The 18,027-nt window shown below is 37.8% G+C and overlaps 2 protein-coding genes across 21 annotated transcripts in view; one reads left to right on the top strand and one right to left on the bottom strand.

Annotated features, from left to right (window-relative positions):
• Window positions 1-3,683, top strand: part of PRPF40A (pre-mRNA processing factor 40 homolog A) — a 61,862-nt gene extending 58,179 nt beyond the window's left edge. For all 10 annotated transcript variants that reach the window (XM_054548885.2, XM_054548884.2, XM_024243823.3 and 7 more), the window contains 3 exons: window positions 6-67; window positions 998-1,129; window positions 2,620-3,683. In XM_054548885.2, the coding sequence (XP_054404860.1) occupies window positions 6-67; window positions 998-1,129; window positions 2,620-2,712 (287 nt within the window). In that variant the 3' untranslated portion in view covers window positions 2,713-3,683. The remainder of the gene's footprint in view (window positions 1-5; window positions 68-997; window positions 1,130-2,619) is intronic.
• Window positions 3,684-9,233: 5,550 nt separating this feature from the next.
• The window catches only part of FMNL2 (formin like 2), a 313,912-nt gene continuing 305,118 nt past the window's right edge, over window positions 9,234-18,027 (bottom strand). For 3 of the 11 annotated variants that reach the window (XM_054548880.2, XM_054548874.2, XM_024243820.3), the window contains one exon: window positions 9,234-11,263. In XM_054548880.2, the coding sequence (XP_054404855.2) occupies window positions 11,154-11,263 (110 nt within the window). In that variant the 3' untranslated portion in view covers window positions 9,234-11,153. Of the gene's footprint in view, window positions 11,264-13,536; window positions 13,631-15,528; window positions 15,655-15,678; window positions 17,367-18,027 lie in introns of those variants that run through there. The other 8 variants (XM_054548876.2, XM_024243821.3, XM_054548878.2 and 5 more) reach the window with 5 other exon arrangements.

The following is an 18,027-nucleotide window of genomic DNA, read 5'->3' as shown; positions in this document are numbered from 1 at the left end:
CTCAGAGAGAAGTTATAAAAAGTCAAAAAAGCATAAGAAGAAAAGTAAGAAGAGGAGACATAAATCTGTAAGCAAGCTGCTAATTTTTACATTTCACCTAGGCTTTTGCCCTTAACTTCCTCAGAGATCATAGAACCTTTTTCTATCTAGTTCTCTGCAGCCCAGGACAGTTCAGGTGGGCACATAAACTTAAGAGTTTTGTTGTTGCTCTTCACCTTAATCTTCCGTTAAAATCATTTGGTGAGCTTTGAAAAAATACACACACCAGTGTTAGGATCCCCATCCTGGTCTTTAAAATTAATCTTCTAGAAAAGAGACTCGTGTGTGTGCATGTGTCTCTGTGTATGTATGTATATTTGTGTGTATGTGTAGATTGCAGCTGTTCTTGGGAACCACAAGTTTAAATGTTAAAACAACCACTCTACTCTTGTAGTTCTTATTCTTAGGTGTACATTAGGATCCACCTAAGGAGCTTTTTCAAAATCTGAAGGCCTGGGTATCACCACAAACCTGTTGAATTACATTTTTTTTTATTTGAATTTGTGCATATCTAATGAAGAACCATTTAAGCACTAACATTAAATTTTAAATAATTCCTACTCAGCAATTTCAAGAAAATAATTTTATTAATACAGCTATCTGCCTTATGTGTTAAAGCTAACAGCAGTATACTATGTACATATATAAACCAGTATTATATTGAGTTGGTGAGAAATGTAGTATCTGTCTGTATTTACATAATAGATATTACACATCTATTATGTGGTAGTAAGTCTCATGAGTGGTATTTTATCCTTCAGAATATTATCCTTCCCAAGGGAAAGCTGTCCCCATGAATCTTGGGTAAATTTTACTAAATCCTTGAGGTTAACAATTCACATTTTATTTCATCTCTCTAAGAACACATAACTTGTTATACATAGCTGTTCTTAAATATTACCTATATAAGAATGGTATCTTCATCAAAATGCTAACCTGTTATTTGCTGTTCATACAGGACTCTCCAGAATCTGATGCTGAGCGAGAGAAGGATAAAAAAGAAAAAGATCGGGAAAGTGAAAAAGACAGAACTAGACAAAGATCAGAATCAAAACACAAATCGCCTAAGAAAAAGACTGGAAAGGATTCTGTAAGTATTTAGAATTGTTTCATGCCTGTATTTTCAAAATGCAAAAATGGATTCTGTGGTTAAACCATGATGGTGTTGAAAGAATAGGCTTTTTTCCAGGTGTGCTACCATTGAAGAAAACAGTGAAAATTCAGTTAAGTACATTTCACACAATATCATAGTTTTTGGTCATGAATGATCCTAGATTTTATTCTCCTAAATTTGATATTTTCTAAATGTAGCATTTCATAACTATAGCCTTAACTCACTAAGAAAGGATATGGTCACTAAGAAGTGCCACTGGACATTTTTTACCTAATTTTCAAATTTTTTTTTAAGTGAGAGACTAAATCTGGGATTCTACAGATGTCTACAGTTGTCACTGTTATTAAATCCTTTGTTTCAAAAGGTAGCAATTCCGGTAACTTTTAGAAATACTGATTTGGGGTGGAGGAAGGGCAAATAAATAGGAGAGGAGAATATAAGCCAAAGTTAGTATTTCAATAACAGATTACATAATTAGTCCTTTTCAAATATATGTATATATGAATGACAGAGCCTAATAATGCAAATGCTGTGGGTTTAGCAAGGGTAAATGCCTATGAATCATCACTGGAGAGCATAAACTATGTAGGTAAAACCCTATTAGGGATCTCTGGATATTCTGATTCGTTGGTATAGGGTGGGTTTTTTTTTAGAGCTGAAACAGGTGAGTCTGAGTCACATCGTAAGTGAAGAGTGAATGCTTCCTTTGTACTTTCTAGCAGCTTATGGTGGGTTAAATGAAATCCCTGGAATGAATGAAAGAGGACGATATGTGAACTATCCACTTTTCAAAGGTTGTGTCTTACGGTGCAGTATTATTTTTGTTTGTTCAGCCTAAATCTTGTCCTCCTCATAAGTCTTGTGTATTTATTTGGCACAGGAATCCATATGCTTAAAGCATACTACTTCTGTTTCTGTGATAATACTTTTGGAACCAGGGGAAAGCTACAAAATTAGCAAGGAATAGGCCGGGTGTGGTGGCTCACACCTGTGATCCTAGCCCTTTGGGAGGGCGAGGTGGGCAGATCACAAGGTCAGGAGTAGAGGCCAGCCTGGCCAACATGGTGAAACCCCATCTCTACTAAAAATACAAAAATGAGCCGGGCTTGGTGGCAGGCGCCTGTAATCCCAGCTACTCAGGAGGCTGAGGCAGGAGAATTGCTTGAACCCAGGAGGCAGAGGTTGCAGTGAGCCGAGATCGTGCCAGTGCACTCCAGCCTGGTTGACAAGAACAAGATTCCGTCTCAAAAAAAAAAAAAATTAGCAAGGAATATATTATCTAGGAAATGAATACCTAGCTTCCATTAAATGGAAATATTGCTTCATATTCACACAGTCTTTAAACCCTGTGAAATGTGTTTCTTTGGAGGAGAGTTTATATAGCTACTGGATTCTTTTTTCAAAGGCTCAGCCCATAAACCTCTGAGTACTGATGTCAACTATAATTGTAATCACTGTCTTTTCAGGGTAATTGGGATACTTCTGGCAGCGAACTGAGTGAAGGGGAATTGGAAAAGCGCAGAAGAACCCTTTTGGAGCAACTGGATGATGATCAATAAATTATACCAAATATATGTTTACAGTATGATTTAAAGTCTGATTCAGACCAGGGACTCTATTTTAAGTTCAACTGAAATAACACTGGGTTTTAATTATATCACAGGAAAAAAAGTGCATTTAAGTATTGTTATCGTGGACTTTATAAAAGCAAAGGAAATTGAAAATAACTTTTGATTCTGTATCAAGAATCATATTTTCATACAGTCATAACTGTCTTTCTGTGACCCTTTCACAGGGCACTGTAGGATGGATTAAAGGTGGCAATTTACTGATAACTGCAGATGTCTCTACTTTGTTCTAAAATCTAAGTCATGAGGTGATTTGATTTACTTTATAGAAGCTGGATTTTGAAGATATAATGAAAAATTTTTTGATAATATAGTAGTACAAAAAAAGCACCAGCAACTGATAAAAACTGCTTTTTTGTGCACTACCCAACTGGTTAAAGCCAATGTGATCTTTTATGGTGAAACTCCTAAGAAACAGGTGGTTTTGCTGGAAACTTGGTAGACCCTTAATTATAGTGGTGCTAATGAGCACTACTGTAATATAAAGCCACCATTATTTTTTATCAAACATCTGAATACATTTTACAAAGGCTATTGTGAGGGCATTATTTTGAGCATCTATTTTGAGGTGATGTTTAAAAAAACTTTAACATCAAATCAAATTGTAAATTAATTTAAATATATTGCCTTAAGGACCTACTAAAGAATGTGCCACCAGACTTTAAGTGATAGTTGCAATATCCTTGTCTAAAAAAAAAAAAAAAAGTTAAACATTTTCTTTAACAGTTGTCTTTTTTTTCTAAATTCAGTCTTTCTCTTGCTTTTTTTTCCCCGCTATTGAGGAAGTATTTTGCCTTCCCTACTCACTGAGAAGTATTGACTTCGTGGTACACATTCTAAAGCATTTCTGATTTGAATATTTTTGTACATTTTTATCAATTATTAAACCTTCTCTTCTAGTGTGTACTAGTATTTATTTCTACTTAAACTGCTCAGCTCTAAAGAAATTGTATGATCATTTTAAAGGTACTAAATCCCTGAAATTTTGCTTCATCCTACCCACACCGCTAGTTTACTTTCCTTTTTTAATATTTAAGAATATTAAAATCAGTGCACTTGAGGTCCCTAGATTTGTTTTTCACCTATGAATTTTTTACAGACTATTTTAGAGAGGCTGTGGTTTGAAGACAGAATACTCTTTACATGCTAACTTTTGAAGGTTGGTAATGTAATTTATACTATTTTCCTTCAGTGCAGGAGATTTTTTAAGTAAATAAGTAAACTTTAGCACCTATTCTTTGGTATTATCTGTGTTATTCTTTTAATGTGTACACTTGAAGAGATCCTATTTCAAGTTGGGATTTAGAAGAACAAAAAGTTTTTTTCTTACCCATCCTATTGAGTTTTGAAAGTGGGCCTGACCAGAGTGTCTCTTTCCCATTTTGCCCCGTTTGAATTAAATATAATGTCTGCTCTTTAAAGGCTGAAGGCGGGTGGGTGGGTGAGGGGATTGTTTCTCATTTTGTCTCCCAAGTCATTTTTCTGCTGTGAAATATGACCAGGCTTGTAGGAAGACTCATCTTGGAGAAAATGTGAAGTAATCAAATTGCTTGAGATTAGTCTCCTACTGTATATTAGAGCCAAAACACATAGTAACTTTGGCAACAGGGAGTTGTCTAGACTCAATTTTCAGAGGTCCCATTGTAGTGAGTTAATATTGCTAATCATGTCAATCACTTGACATGGAAGTCAGTGGCAAATCTTTAAAGTATGCATTTGATACTGGCAAATATATACTAGTGATGTTTCACAAAAGAATCTTAGAATCTGTAAAAAACATTAATTACTTCCATGAATGATTTCTAAAGTACAACTTTAAAGTTTTGATTTTTCTATTTAAATAAAAAGCTATTGATGTGTTTTAGCATGTCCTCAAAATAGATTCCTGTATTTCTTACAGAGATAATCTTACTATAACCGCAAATCCCTACAATATAAACAATATAAAGTTTCCCTGTAGTTCACCCATGAAAATTATTTGACTTAAAAACAACCATAGTAGTAAACCAATTGCAATTCAAAATGCAACATCCTTGCCATAAAAGATGTAATTTAAGTGACTGTGGTCCTTTGTCTACCTTTCAGGATCCCATCAAATGGGATTTAGTTGCCAGAAAGATACTTGACAGTCTGAAGGCACAGGTGATAAGATTTTGTTCTCTGTGAATATTTTTAAACTAATAGGTTATGTTTTTAAATCTTCAATTTGGTAAAAACTGAAACGTCTTGGAATATTGGTTCTATTAGAGTTAAATATGTTAAAACAGGAAAGTGTGTTTATTTTCAGATAAGGGGAATTTATACTTTTCATTAAAGCCTTGGAGTCTTAGGAAAATGTTGAGGGTTTGTCTTCCCTCGGTGTCATTAATACTAATGAACTATTAGATCAGATTCACTTATACATTTAATATCATAGTTATTCAGAATCAGGATTTTAAATATTTTTTTCTCCCAGTTCATATTTCTTTGTGTGAAAATTGAATTTGTATGAAAAGTTAGATAATTAAGCTGATCAAGTATGAAGTATACACTCTTCCTAAGTGAATTTAAATAATGTAATGCTTTTAAATAAAAGCAGTGGTCCCACCACATTTTTTTCAACATAGTAGCTGGCATTTTGTTATCATTAGCCAGAGTAGCTTCAGCATATAAGTTATTGATGTTTTCCAACTTCAAAAGTGCATTTTATGCCTCCCAGTAAATTTGATAAGGATTTGTCACAGCTTTGTCATCTTTTGACTTTTGCTTATGGGCCTCACTTCGTACAGCTATAACATGAAAAAGGATTGTCCTAAAGTAAGGGAATCAGTTAATGGTAGGATGAAGAAACTGTAAAAACTCCTAGAAAAAAATCTGTGTGCATTTTTCTGGAAAGTTTTCAGTTTCAAACTGTGTAATTCAGTTTTCATTCAATTATATAATTTGGTTATATGCTTTAAAAAACATTTGTCTAAATGTTCCCGGTTTTCTTCTGGTCTTACAGCTGAGTGCTGGCTATGCAGCCACTCTTATTTTTGCATCCAGAAAGGAGTAACCCCTTTATATGAAGAGTTTTTTTTTTTTTAAGCTTAGATGCTATGTAAGAGAAAACTATTTGTAATCACATAGTACCCAGGGAGGAGTGATGAATGCTTTTTTAAAAAAGGATATTTAAGTATATTATGTAATTTAAATGTAAATTATAAAACTAAAAAACTTCAGCTTTTAAAACTGTTTCTAAACAAAATGAAGCAAAGTACATTAATTCCTTCTATCTTAAATCTGAGACTTTTTATTTTCCTTTGGGTATATATTTCTGTCAGTGTTAGGTAGATTTTAATTCAACCATCCTACATTCTCTACATAAAATTACACTCATTTTACATGAAAGCAAAATAATGTCGTTACTTTCATGGAACTGTTCTAACAGGCTTATAATCTCATTCTGTGCTTCTGGTAATGGCGTATACCAGTCTGATGATTCTTATCATCCTTATTCTTACATTACTCTTCCAATTGTTTCGACTTTAACTGGTGGTCATGTAAGTTCCTCGGTGGCAGGGATTTATCTGGTTCATTTACTGTTACATATCCTTGTAGGATAGGACAGTGCCTGGCATATAATAGGCACTTTTGGAATGAATGTAAAATACTAGTTGAAATATGTATTCATCTGGCATCCATGGTACCCATCATCTGTATTAAAGGGCTTAAAAAAGCATCATTGCAATAAACCATACTAACCCACCACTAAAGTCACAGTCATAATTGAAGTGCACCCAAAATAAGGTCTAGTGACTGTACCTTAGCTTTTACTTCAGACATGTCCAAAACTTGTGAGAACATACAATTTAAAGTTGAAAACTAATCATTTTGGGCTATTTTTGAATAGGGCTGAAACATGGTGACATGTCAGGCACTCAGTTTTTTGGAGCTGTCTTAAACGTGAGGTGGAAAGTAAGATGATTTTGCTCTAATTACCCACACATTCTCCCTAACCCTCAATTTTAAGACACCTAGCTATAATAGCTTAAGACTATCAAAACTGCTTTTGTGATTCTCAGTAGGATCTAGTTCAAACCCATCTCAGTGCTAGTGATTGGTAATTGTTAATTTGATGGTAATTACCCTACTTGTAAAGTTGACATTCATACTGGCTAATCCTTCCTGCCCCTAGTCGTGGACAAATGAAACAGTGAGTGGCTGGTGAATTAGATCAAATTCAAACTAAGCCATTCCTTGATGCTATTCTTCACTGCTGTTCCTTAGGGTATCTAAATGTGTTATTTATAAACATTTTTGGGGGCTCCTGCCTGCAAACTTCAGTAGGTGTTGGCCTTCCCCACCTCTACAACTGAGCCAAGGACTTGTTCTGAAAGGTGAGTAATAAGGGAACAAGGTTTCTATTTTCTGTGTTTGTAATTACCAGATTTTCACCTCTGTTTATATATTATTCTGATGTAAAAGAACCTCATAGTTATATAAAATTAGACCTTTTGTAAATAAATATAATTTATTAGAAAAAATGGTATCATCTTTTACTAAATTGGATTTGTGTCAGTTTTTTCCTTTAAGCACCACTCAGGCAGCAAGCTCTATGCTGTGAGAGTTGCTGGAGGCCCACGTTATGTTTTCTCAGTGTAATTCCTCTTTTTCTTGATAAAAAGACTTAAAAAAAAAAAAAAAACCCATCACTTATTTCATGTACATGTTTGTTTCTTGCTTCAAATTTTTCTTGGGCATAGATGGGCTATTAGTTTAAAAAGAAATGGAAAAACAAATCCTTTTGATGAAATCTGGTAAATTCATCTTTGGAGACATTTCTGATAAAAATTAGGAAATACATTAGGGCTAAGAAGAGTTTTATCAAACATTAAAATAGGTATGTGTGGCTGGGCACAATGGTTTGTGCCTGTAATCCCAACACTTGGGGAGGACGAGGCAGGCAGATCACTTGAGCTCAGGAGTTTGAGACCAGCCTGGGCAACACGGCAAAACCCTATTTCTAGAAAAATTAGCCAGGTGTGGCTGTGCGTGTCTATAGTCCCAGCTACTCGGGAGGCTGAAGTAGGAGGATGGCTTGAGCCCGAGAGGCAGAGGTTGCCCTGAGCCGAGATTGTAGCACTGCATTCCATCCTAGGTTATAGAGCCAGACCTTGTCTGTCTAACAAACAAAATGTGGATTATGGAGCGAGTATAAGTAAGTGTATCTATTTTCCAGTGTAAAATCACCTCATTCTACAGAGAAGATTCCAGTATGTTGAACCAAAGCAGAGTCAGTGTTGGGTATCAAGCCCCGTTCTATTGAGAGCAGAGTTGAGTCAGGATGGCCACTGGGCACTGCCGTGAATTTCAGTGTTTGTTAGATGATGGGGAGTGGGGAACGGGGAACGTGAGTATTTAATTCAAAGTCATTGGTAAATACCTTTTAAAAGAAAGATGAATGTTACTCTGTCTGCCTCATTTGAACTTAACTGCTGTAGTTGAGTTTGAAAACATTCTGAATTTGTGGAATATTAAAAGATTTTTCTTTCTTTTACCATTAGGCACCAGTCTGATGGTAAAACAAACTAGAGATCCTTACTGATCACAAGACTTTTTCTCTCTTTCATAAAATAAAGCTTCTAACAAACACATTTACATTTTATAACTGGTTTAGTGGAAAGTGCACTGAATTGGGAACAAAAGACCTAAGGCTTTATTATAGGCATTTATTAGATTGCACCCTGGGCAAGTCAGTTTGCTGAGTCAGTTTCCCAATGTGCACAACAGTGTTAAATACCTCACAGGCTTCTTGTGAGGAATAAAGATTATTGCCTTTAATCTGTAAGCAGCTGTGTGTGACCAATGCAAAGTACACTGTGGTAGTTGTGACAATAATTATATATTATAATTCCTTAAATGACTGACTATAATTTATATGCCTCTAAATTTAAGCCACTTGAAAGGTATTCTAAAATTCAAAATTTTCCTTGTTTCCATAAAAAGAACATATGAAATGTTACACATAAACTTTTGATGACTGGGAGTTTTATTACAACTGTTTGTGCAGTGGGGGCCAAACTGCTTGTGTACCTTGCCAACTGGTATGGTTATTGGGTGCAGGGTTAACTATGCAGTTAATACATAGCCTATTATCTTTATTTGTACAACATCCTAATTGAAACATTTGGTGGGGCTGCTGGGGGCATTGTGGCATTTCACCAAACAAAGGTGCTGTTGTTTATCCAGAAGGTGTATGTTTATAAATGCAATTTTGGAGATGTAGTCTCACTTCCAAGATCCATTGTCTATGTTTTATATAGCAAGCGGTCAAGAGTTCACATAGGGAGGAATCCTTCGTGAAGTTTACCAAGTATATTTGGATTCTGAGTTCAAATAGCAAGATATATCTGTTTCTAGAAGGTAAGTCTACATAATATTGCTAAAACCCCCTAAATTGTACCATTGAAAGATTACGACATATTACAGAATAGTAGTGTAAATAGTTTATTTGCTCATATGCCATGAAAAGACCAGAAAAGTAACATGAATTGCTTTTATAAAACATTCTAATATTGCTAAGAAGCAGGCCCATTAATAGACAAACAGAAAAGAACATGCCAACATTGTCTGTTTGTAGATGGTTAATAAATAAGCAATTATTTTAATATATATATGTCAGCATTGAACTTTGGAAAACAGCTGCTTTGTAGTGGAAGTCCAACTTGGTCAAATTGCTATTTTTAATCAAAGTGAATGTTGAGTCCACAGAAAGACAAAATCTTGGCATGTTCTTTTTAAAGTACACATTTATGGGAATGTGCCCGCAGGTGGCAGTTTAATCTTTCTGTAAATAGGTACACTAAAGTGAAATGTGGTAGGTAACTTGTTCCCTAAACTGTCCTTGTAGTTAAATATATATATTAAAAAAAAAACTATAAGTTAAAATAACATTCAGATTGTATAGCATAGGCTGATGCATTTTAAAACAATATTTACAATATTACCCAGAGGCTTAGGTGGGAATTAAAGAGAAGTGTAAAAACCATAAAAAACTGCACCGATTTTATAGCAAAATATCTGTACATTTAAAAAGATCATATAACTACACATCCAAGGAAAAGGGACCTTCACCAAGGGGTTCACATAAGCACAACATAAAATAGGAACTTCAGCGGTTAAATACTATACAATAAACTTTACAATTAATATATTGATGTACCAAGAAGATAAGCCAGAAGCAGAATGTATATTATGAAAAGTACAAATTTAGCTTCAGTCCAGTTTTTGACTTTGGAATGGATCAAGTGCCCTGCCAGAGAGGAAGGAAAAATAACAGTGGCTTAGTAGGCCTAGTCCCATTACGTATTATTTAAGCTTCATACCATGTTAATACTTTTCAGCAACTTAAACTGCAATTCTCCATAAGTAGTCTGGGAAATGCATGAACAAGTTAGCCTCGATACACGATGCCAAGTGTATCTTCTCAAATTTACAAAAAATAAGAAAAAATTGCGATTGTCAGAGGAGAATAAGGCCAGGTTCCTAACACTACTCTGCTAGCAGATGTAACCTTGAATGCTTGTTGATAGAGCTAGTAAACTTCCTTGCAAGGCACCAATTTCTGTTCTCAGAATTAATAATGGTCCTCAGAAATGCTAATGCTGATTACTGAGATGTTAATTTTAATGCTAATAAATACACTTGCATTATTTAAAAAGCTGCCTCTAGCTGAAGAACACAGTACTGCAAATAAGTCTTCTACACTGTATCCCCACATTCACACCGGTGAGTGCCTCTCACAGGGCATCCTTCTCTAGCACAGAAGTAGCAGAATGTGAAACTGGAAACAAAGCATTGAGTGACTTTTGTGCCACTGCAATTGCATCCTGTTTGCACTTTGCCAGGGCCTGGTTATAGACAAAAGGAGTTTCATCATGTGACTTTTCCTTCTTCCAAGTTGCAAGTAAAATACAAAGTTGATGGATATGGCTAAAACAAAATTCCTTCAAAGACATCTCAGCAAAGGACCCACAGCAGATGCATTGATGTTATTTACAACATCAGGAAACCAGGTGGGCCATGATGGGACAATCACAATGGCAGGTAATGAGTTTAATAAGAACTTTACATTTTGGTTAAAAAAACAATAACATACTGGTGTAAAAAGATACCTAATCAAATCAAATCCTATTGCTTTGATTAATCTGAACAGGTACTTCCATTTTTAGGCACTTGTTAACAAGGGTTGAAAGGAGAGCTCATTTTAAAATTCTTTTGTGTTTGCTAAATCTGAGCCCTTAAGAATATTTTTTTGTGTGTTCAAGGCTGCAGTTAAATGGTAGCACATAAAGTTCATGTGGGCAGTTTCATTCACGCACACCCTGTATTCATGCAGGCCGGTCTCAGGTTCACATTGTTATTTCGGCACCATTAACAGAACGCAAGTTCTGATCATCAAAGCGCCGCCTGACGCTTCTCCTCACCGCATCGGCTCGTCTGTATGGTTGGTTTCTAAGATCTGTAAAGGGGAGAGTGCCAGTGAGAGAACAGCAACCTTTAATAGCATGTGTCTAAGCAAGACAAAGGCCAGCTGGCAGCCAATCAAAGCAGCTTGTGTAGAAAAGTCAGCTAATGGGCCCTTCAAACTCACCGAGCATTGAATCAAAGACATAAAACATTTGCCTTCAATATTTACAATCAAACAAAACAGGATGTAATACTGGTAGGATTCTAGGACTTTGAGAGAAAAATATATAGATTATTTCTGTCACTGGCCAGAGCCTAGCTGAAGTCTTTTTTTGAAATGTTTCTTAAATTAGAAGCAGCTGTAGCTTAATTTTTTTGTTTTGTTTTTATTCTGGAAGCCTGAATGAATAAACAGTAATTGCAATAAATTTTAAACTGCAAAATTAATAAAGCAGACTGTCCTGTCCCATCTTTTCCTCGCAGTTTTAACAAGAACCTAAAGACTTTCAGTTTGCAGATAAGGGCTGCTATTATTTTCATTCCATTAAGCTAGCTGAGTTTATTATTTTGTAAATTTTAAACAAAATGATGTTCAATTAACCATTAAATCTAAACCAAAATAATAATCTATTCCCTGGCATCCTTTTCTGCCACCTATTTTTTTTTAAGAAATGGGGTCTTGTTATGTTGTCCAGGCCAGACTTGAACCAGTCTCAAGCGATTCTCCCACCTCAGCCTCCTGAGAAGTGGGGACTACTGAGCTCTACCACCCAATATTTTTTATGTTACGTCAGCAAGAAGAAGTTGTGTGGGCCCTCCTGCATAAGAAAATCCTTGTTAAATGACTGAGTCAATCACTGCATACCAGTCCAAATAGGCATTGCTCTGTCAGGATGAAGTGGGAGGAGCAGAGGAATTTTATACAAGAACTCAGTATGAAGGCATGCTTTCTTGAGTAAGTCAGGTAGCTAGCCAGCAGGCTAGGCTATGCAGCCTCCCTTTGATGAAGTCAGGGCATAGTGAAAAAAGTAAAGCAGGCTTTATACTTTTCCTCTTGTTTAATTAGTATTTACTTCTCTTTCATTAACTTAGTATTGTTGACTTCTGCTAGAATACATGCTATCTTTAGAAAAGGAAATACAAACAACAGAATTAAACCAAATTGAATCTTTTGTATCCCCTTATTTACTCAACAAGTTGAAAATGGAGCTGATGGACCACATTTGACCCACAGAATCTTTGCTCCACTGTGCGCCCCCTCCCCTCACATGTACAGTTTCCTGATGTTTAAATTGGTAATTAACATAAAGACCAGGGTTTCTGGCTTCTTTTGAAAAACTGGAAGAGCTGGCAAAACCGGGCTCCAGTTCCTACACAGCAAAAAGAAGCTGGAGCTAAGATCTGTGCTCTAGGTTCAGCACAGTTCCTACCAGGCCTGTTACCTTCCTGGCTCCTTGACTCATTGGAATTTGTGTGACCCTGCCCTACTCTTTTCTGGGGGGGGGGGGTTGTGAGGGGAGGACAGTCTCTGTCACTGAGGCTGGAGTGTAGTAGTGGTGGATCTCTGCTCACTGCAGCACCCACCTCCTGGGCTCAAGGGATCCACACACCTCAGCCTCCTGGGTAGCTGGGCTAAAGGCATTTGCCACCATGCCTGGCTAACTTTCGTTTTTTTTGGTTTTTTTTGTTTTTTTTGTAGAGACGGGGGTTTTGCTTCATTGCCCAGGGTGATCTTGAACTCAAGAGATTTGCCCGCCTCGGCCTCCCAAAGTGCTGGGATTACAGATTACAGGTGTGAGCCACTATGCCCAGCCTCTACTCTTAAATTTAAGGAAAAAATAGTTTTGTATACCCCAATCCTCTCAAGCCTCTGCTTCCTAGCCCACACTGGTAATGGAAGGCCAGAATTACACTTTTGCCTCATATGCAGCTTTGTGGTTCTTCATCCTCTGAGCAATTAGTTCTAAAGATCTTAATCCTTTAAAGGCTGTAATGTTACCTGGCCAGGACCTGCTTTCAGTCGCTTCAGATCAAAATGGGTTTAACTGAGTAACTCAAAGTCCAAGACAGGGGTAAGGGAAGGACAGCCCAACACTCAAAGCAAATACAATCATCAGCAAATACCCTTGCCCAAGCCATCACACTTGAGAACTTAAAAGCAGGCCGAGAAAGAGTCCAATAGAGAGGCTCAATCCCTGCATCATTGGAATGTGAGGTACAAAAACTCCCTGGTCAGATTCTCACCAGTATTACCCTCAGCCATAGATTGAAACCATTGATCTGCATACAGAGAGAGGAGGAAGCTAAGTAAAAAGTGATGCTTGCCAGCTCTGTGTATCCTCCACCACCGGTGTGCTAGAAGAAATCCTTACCCTCGAGTGAACATTTGGAAATTTAGTGATATTATTCTTCTTTAAGGCTAAACAGAAAAAAACAAAAACACAAAATGATGGTTAAGAAAAAATGGGATGAAAATGGAAAGCAACTCAACTTAGTGCTCAACACTCCCAGGCATGTTAGCCAACAGAAGAAGAGAATGGGAAGCCATTACTACAAGAAGTGTTAGATCAAATAAGGGAAGGATGAGTGCATCTTCCCACCCAGCTCTCTGACCACCCAGTTCCAAGCTGCTTTGAAGATTGGCTCCAGAAAGATATAGTCCAGCAGCAAAACTGATAGCAAACATCAGCCAAGCAGATGACAGTTTTCTAGCATGTTAATAAGCACTGGTGGGTAAGTACACTGCAGAGCAGGCAATGACACTCTATGTCCTTTGATATCAGAGATAGAAGAACATACATAAGTGCAATTCATAGAATAGTTATGCCACAAAATAAACACATACCCAATTCCATGTCAATCTCAGCATAGGAGTCAATGGCTATGTCCATTTAGAGTATGTGCTTCCCTTGTCTCTTTTCTAATCAACTAGATACTGGAGAGAAGTTCATTTCTTATTAGGCATCAAAAACTGTGCCCAGGGAGTTACTTTGAAAAGTTTGATCCTTTTTCTTCCCCCCCAATTTAAAAACAGTGGCATTTTCCAATGATATTTGCTGTTAGTATTTCTGGTGCCACCATCCTGACCAAAGAAGCAGGTCAAGATATGATCTGATCACAGAAGAAATAGCCTGGGTTTGACATGGAACAGAGCTACCGGTGAAGATGCGTGAATGAGATAAGACAGTGGGAGGACCTAAGCCTTTGTATTGATGTCCTGCCTCACAGCTTTGCTCCAACATGGAATTACTGATAGTTGAACATGGGCATGACATTCAGAAGGAATAGAGGTGGCCTACTAAAGTAGGGTGTCATAAAGCTATGGATTGCCTATATCTACATATACAAGCTAGGTTAAAAGGGCTCCCTGTGTTAAGCTTGTATTACGAGTTCCATCATGCTATGGACGTATAAGAGACTTAAGAAAGGCCTGATTTGCATCTGTGCTAGTTCACAGTTCCTTCTGCAAGTCATTTTGCACTTTAGAGCACTTTGCATTCCTGAGCACTTTCATATGGCAGGTGATTATGCTATCAAAGCATATTAACTGGGTATAGGATAAAAGGGCTAGGTTAATATCTGTAAGCCTACTTAGAACAGTATGTTTTGGGTTTTTTGTTTGTTTGTTTTTTTGAGACAGGGTCTCACTCTGTTGCTGAGGCTGGAGTGCAGTGGTGGGATCTCCACTCGCTGCAACCTCCACCTCCTGGGCTCAAGCAATGCTCCCAACACAGCCTCCCAGGTAGATGGGACTACAAGTGTGCACCACCACGCCCAGCTGATTTTTGTATTTTTTGTAAAGATGGGGCTTCACTATGTTACCCAGGCTGGTCTCAAACTCCTGGGCTCAAGTGATCCTTTTGCCTCAGCCTCTCAAAGTACTGGAATTACAGGCATGTGCCACTGCATCCAACCTGAACACAGTAAGTTCTTAACACACGTTAGGTATAGCAGTTATTGTTATTAATGGATATGTTGAAGGACATTAGCTCAAAAATCTTATAAGCAATCTACTTGGTACCAATCCTGATTCTCAAAGAAGTGCTCTTACTATTTTTGCTCTATTTTTCTGAAAATTTCTGTGAACAATTCTATGAATTCAACTGTCAAACACACCCAGACTTTTACAGCAATGTGAATACATACATGTATTGAAAGTGGCAGTGAGTGAGCAATAATAATTGAAATGCAAAACCATGCAGCATGAGAACAACACAAAATATAACATGATGGAGATGGCAATTCCATGCTAGCATGTTGGTGGGCCCTGACAGACACACAGAGGGGGACATAAGACATCAAAAAACCTGTAGCAACCTTTTAAGAGCATCAGGTGAGAAAGAGTAATAGTTTAGTAATGGTATTCCTCAGTGAGAACAGGTTCGCAGAAAAACCGAGAGCCACGCTTGGGGGTGCGAGCAGTAAAGGGCACAGTCTTCAGCACTGCATTGAAAATGACAGCCAAACAACACAAACAGAAGAGAATAAAAAGCCAAGATCTATTGCATTAGTACATGGTTAGTGCATTGTTAATCATACCTGGGGATGGGGGTGGGGGAGACGGGCAGGAAAGGGGGAAGGCAATATATACTCAAGTTCATAAAGGTACAAAGGAATTTATCTGGGGCTTTGGGGTGGGTCAGAAAATGAAAAATACTCCAAGGAGGATAAAAACTGCCCTATAAACAGATACTCATTCCCCTCTTCTAGTAGATTAATGACTTAGATCAAGCAAATAGAAAATGTACATTCCATTCATTTTATAAAGCCAGGTGTAATTGGGATGGAGGACATACTAATGAAAAAGGAACTCCAAGTTCTTTGGTTTTTGTGTTTGTTTTGTTTTGTTTTTTTGAGACAGAGTCTCCCTCTGTTGCCCAGGCTGGAATGCAGTGGCACGATCTCAGCTCACTGCAACTTCCACCTCCCAGGTTCGAGCAATTTCCTGTCTCGGCCTCCCAAGTAGCTGGGATTACAGATACCAGCCACCATGCCCGGCTAAGATTTTTGTATTTTTAGTAGAGATGGGGTTTCACCATGTGGCCAGGCTGGTTTCGAAGTCCTGACCTCAAGTGATCCACCTGCCTCACCCTCCCAAAGTGCTTAGGATTACAGGCATGGGCCACCTCACCCGGCCAGGAACTCCAAGTTCTTAATGAGCAAGGCTGGATGCTTCCCTAACTACAAGTTCATTTTATGGCACTGAGACCAAAAAGTGCTTACCTAGGAAGGAGCTCTGCTCCTGGTCTTGCTCAGGGTGGAGTTTCTCCCCCAGCATGGAGGAGACAAGGAGAGTGCTACAATGAAGGTTTTATCTGGGGGGCATCTATAAGCCACTGCACTATGTACACTGAGAGACCAATAGGCACACCTGTGCAGAGTGTGTGTGCCATGTGTAGAGTGGCGTTTTCATCAGCCACTTACTATCTAAGACCTACACTGCTTTAATCTGGAAGGGAATTCATTATTGACTTCCTTTTTAATCTATCTAATCTACCTAATCACCTAACCTATGTATTTAATTTCCCTGGGTTTGAGCTGTTGAGAAAAAAATTTGTGGTTTTGACCATTTAGGATCCCAATGTACAATGTTCACTAAGCTATAACAAGAAATGAGACAGGCTGGGCACGGTGGCTCACACCTGTAATCCCAGCACTTTGGGTGGCCGAGGCAGGCAGATCACGAGGTCAGGAGATCGAGACCATCCTGGCTAACACGGTGAAACCCCATCTCTACTAAAAATACAAAAAATTAGCCAGGCGTGGTGGTGGGCACCTGTAGTCCCAGCTACTGGGGAGGCTGAGGCAGAAGAATGGCGTGAACCCAGGAGGCGGAGCTTGCAGTGAGCTGAGATAGCACCACTGCACTCCAGCCTGGGCAACAGAATAAGACTCCATCTCAAAAAAAAAAAAAGAAATGAGACATCAAGACTCTAGGAATTCTATTTTTAAAAATCAGGTCAATTGGGGAAATGTGAACTAACGACTAGATACTTGATATTAAGGGATTCTCAGATGTGATAATGGTGTAAAGTATGTTTTTGTTTTTATTTTTTAAGAGTCCTCATCTTTTGAGGATACATACTGAAATATTTCCAAGTGAAATTCTACGTCTTGGTTGTCCAGGGTTGGATATGGGGGTAGGTAGAGTGTACCTGTAACAAGATTGGCCATGAGTTCGTAATTGTTGAAATGGATGAGGGATACATGGGACCTCATCATACTATTTTCAGTACATCTGCATATTATTGGACTGTCCCATTATAAAAAAGTTGTAAGCATCTGGAAGCTTATAAGCAACATTCATGTGCAACAGACATGAAAGAAAAGTCACTTGCTGCCTCTACAACTAGTGCGCAAGTTATTATTCTGATCTGTAAAAGGAAGTACAGAAATTTGGGAGAATTGGTTCGAGGAGATAGCATTACGCTAACTTAATCAGACAAGAACCAGGCTGGGTTAACACACAATTCTTGGCTGATAAAACCAGTTCCCAACCCTGGGCTGGAAGCCTGTTGGCTCACCCAAATTAAAGTACCTACTGACTTCAGTTACTTTGAATTGAGTAAAGACGCTCTTAAAGAGCATCCATGGACTGTGATTAGTACATTGCTGAATGGGTCTTGTCTACAGTGTTTATTAATCAGGCAGGTGGCTAGGTGTGGCCACGAGGAAAAAAAAAATGGAGCATGATGACATATCAATAACAATGGAAATCCTTTAAATGAAGGAGCTCTGCTGAAACCTACAGGGTTCCAATGCAGAGTATTGGGGCAGTATACATGGTGCTGTAAATGGACTTCAAAGACTCTCTGC

Source organism: Pongo abelii, chromosome 11 (assembly GCF_028885655.2).
Source record: "Pongo abelii isolate AG06213 chromosome 11, NHGRI_mPonAbe1-v2.0_pri, whole genome shotgun sequence".
Lineage (NCBI taxonomy): Eukaryota > Metazoa > Chordata > Mammalia > Primates > Hominidae > Pongo > Pongo abelii.
This window is presented reverse-complemented; position numbering and strand designations above follow the sequence as displayed.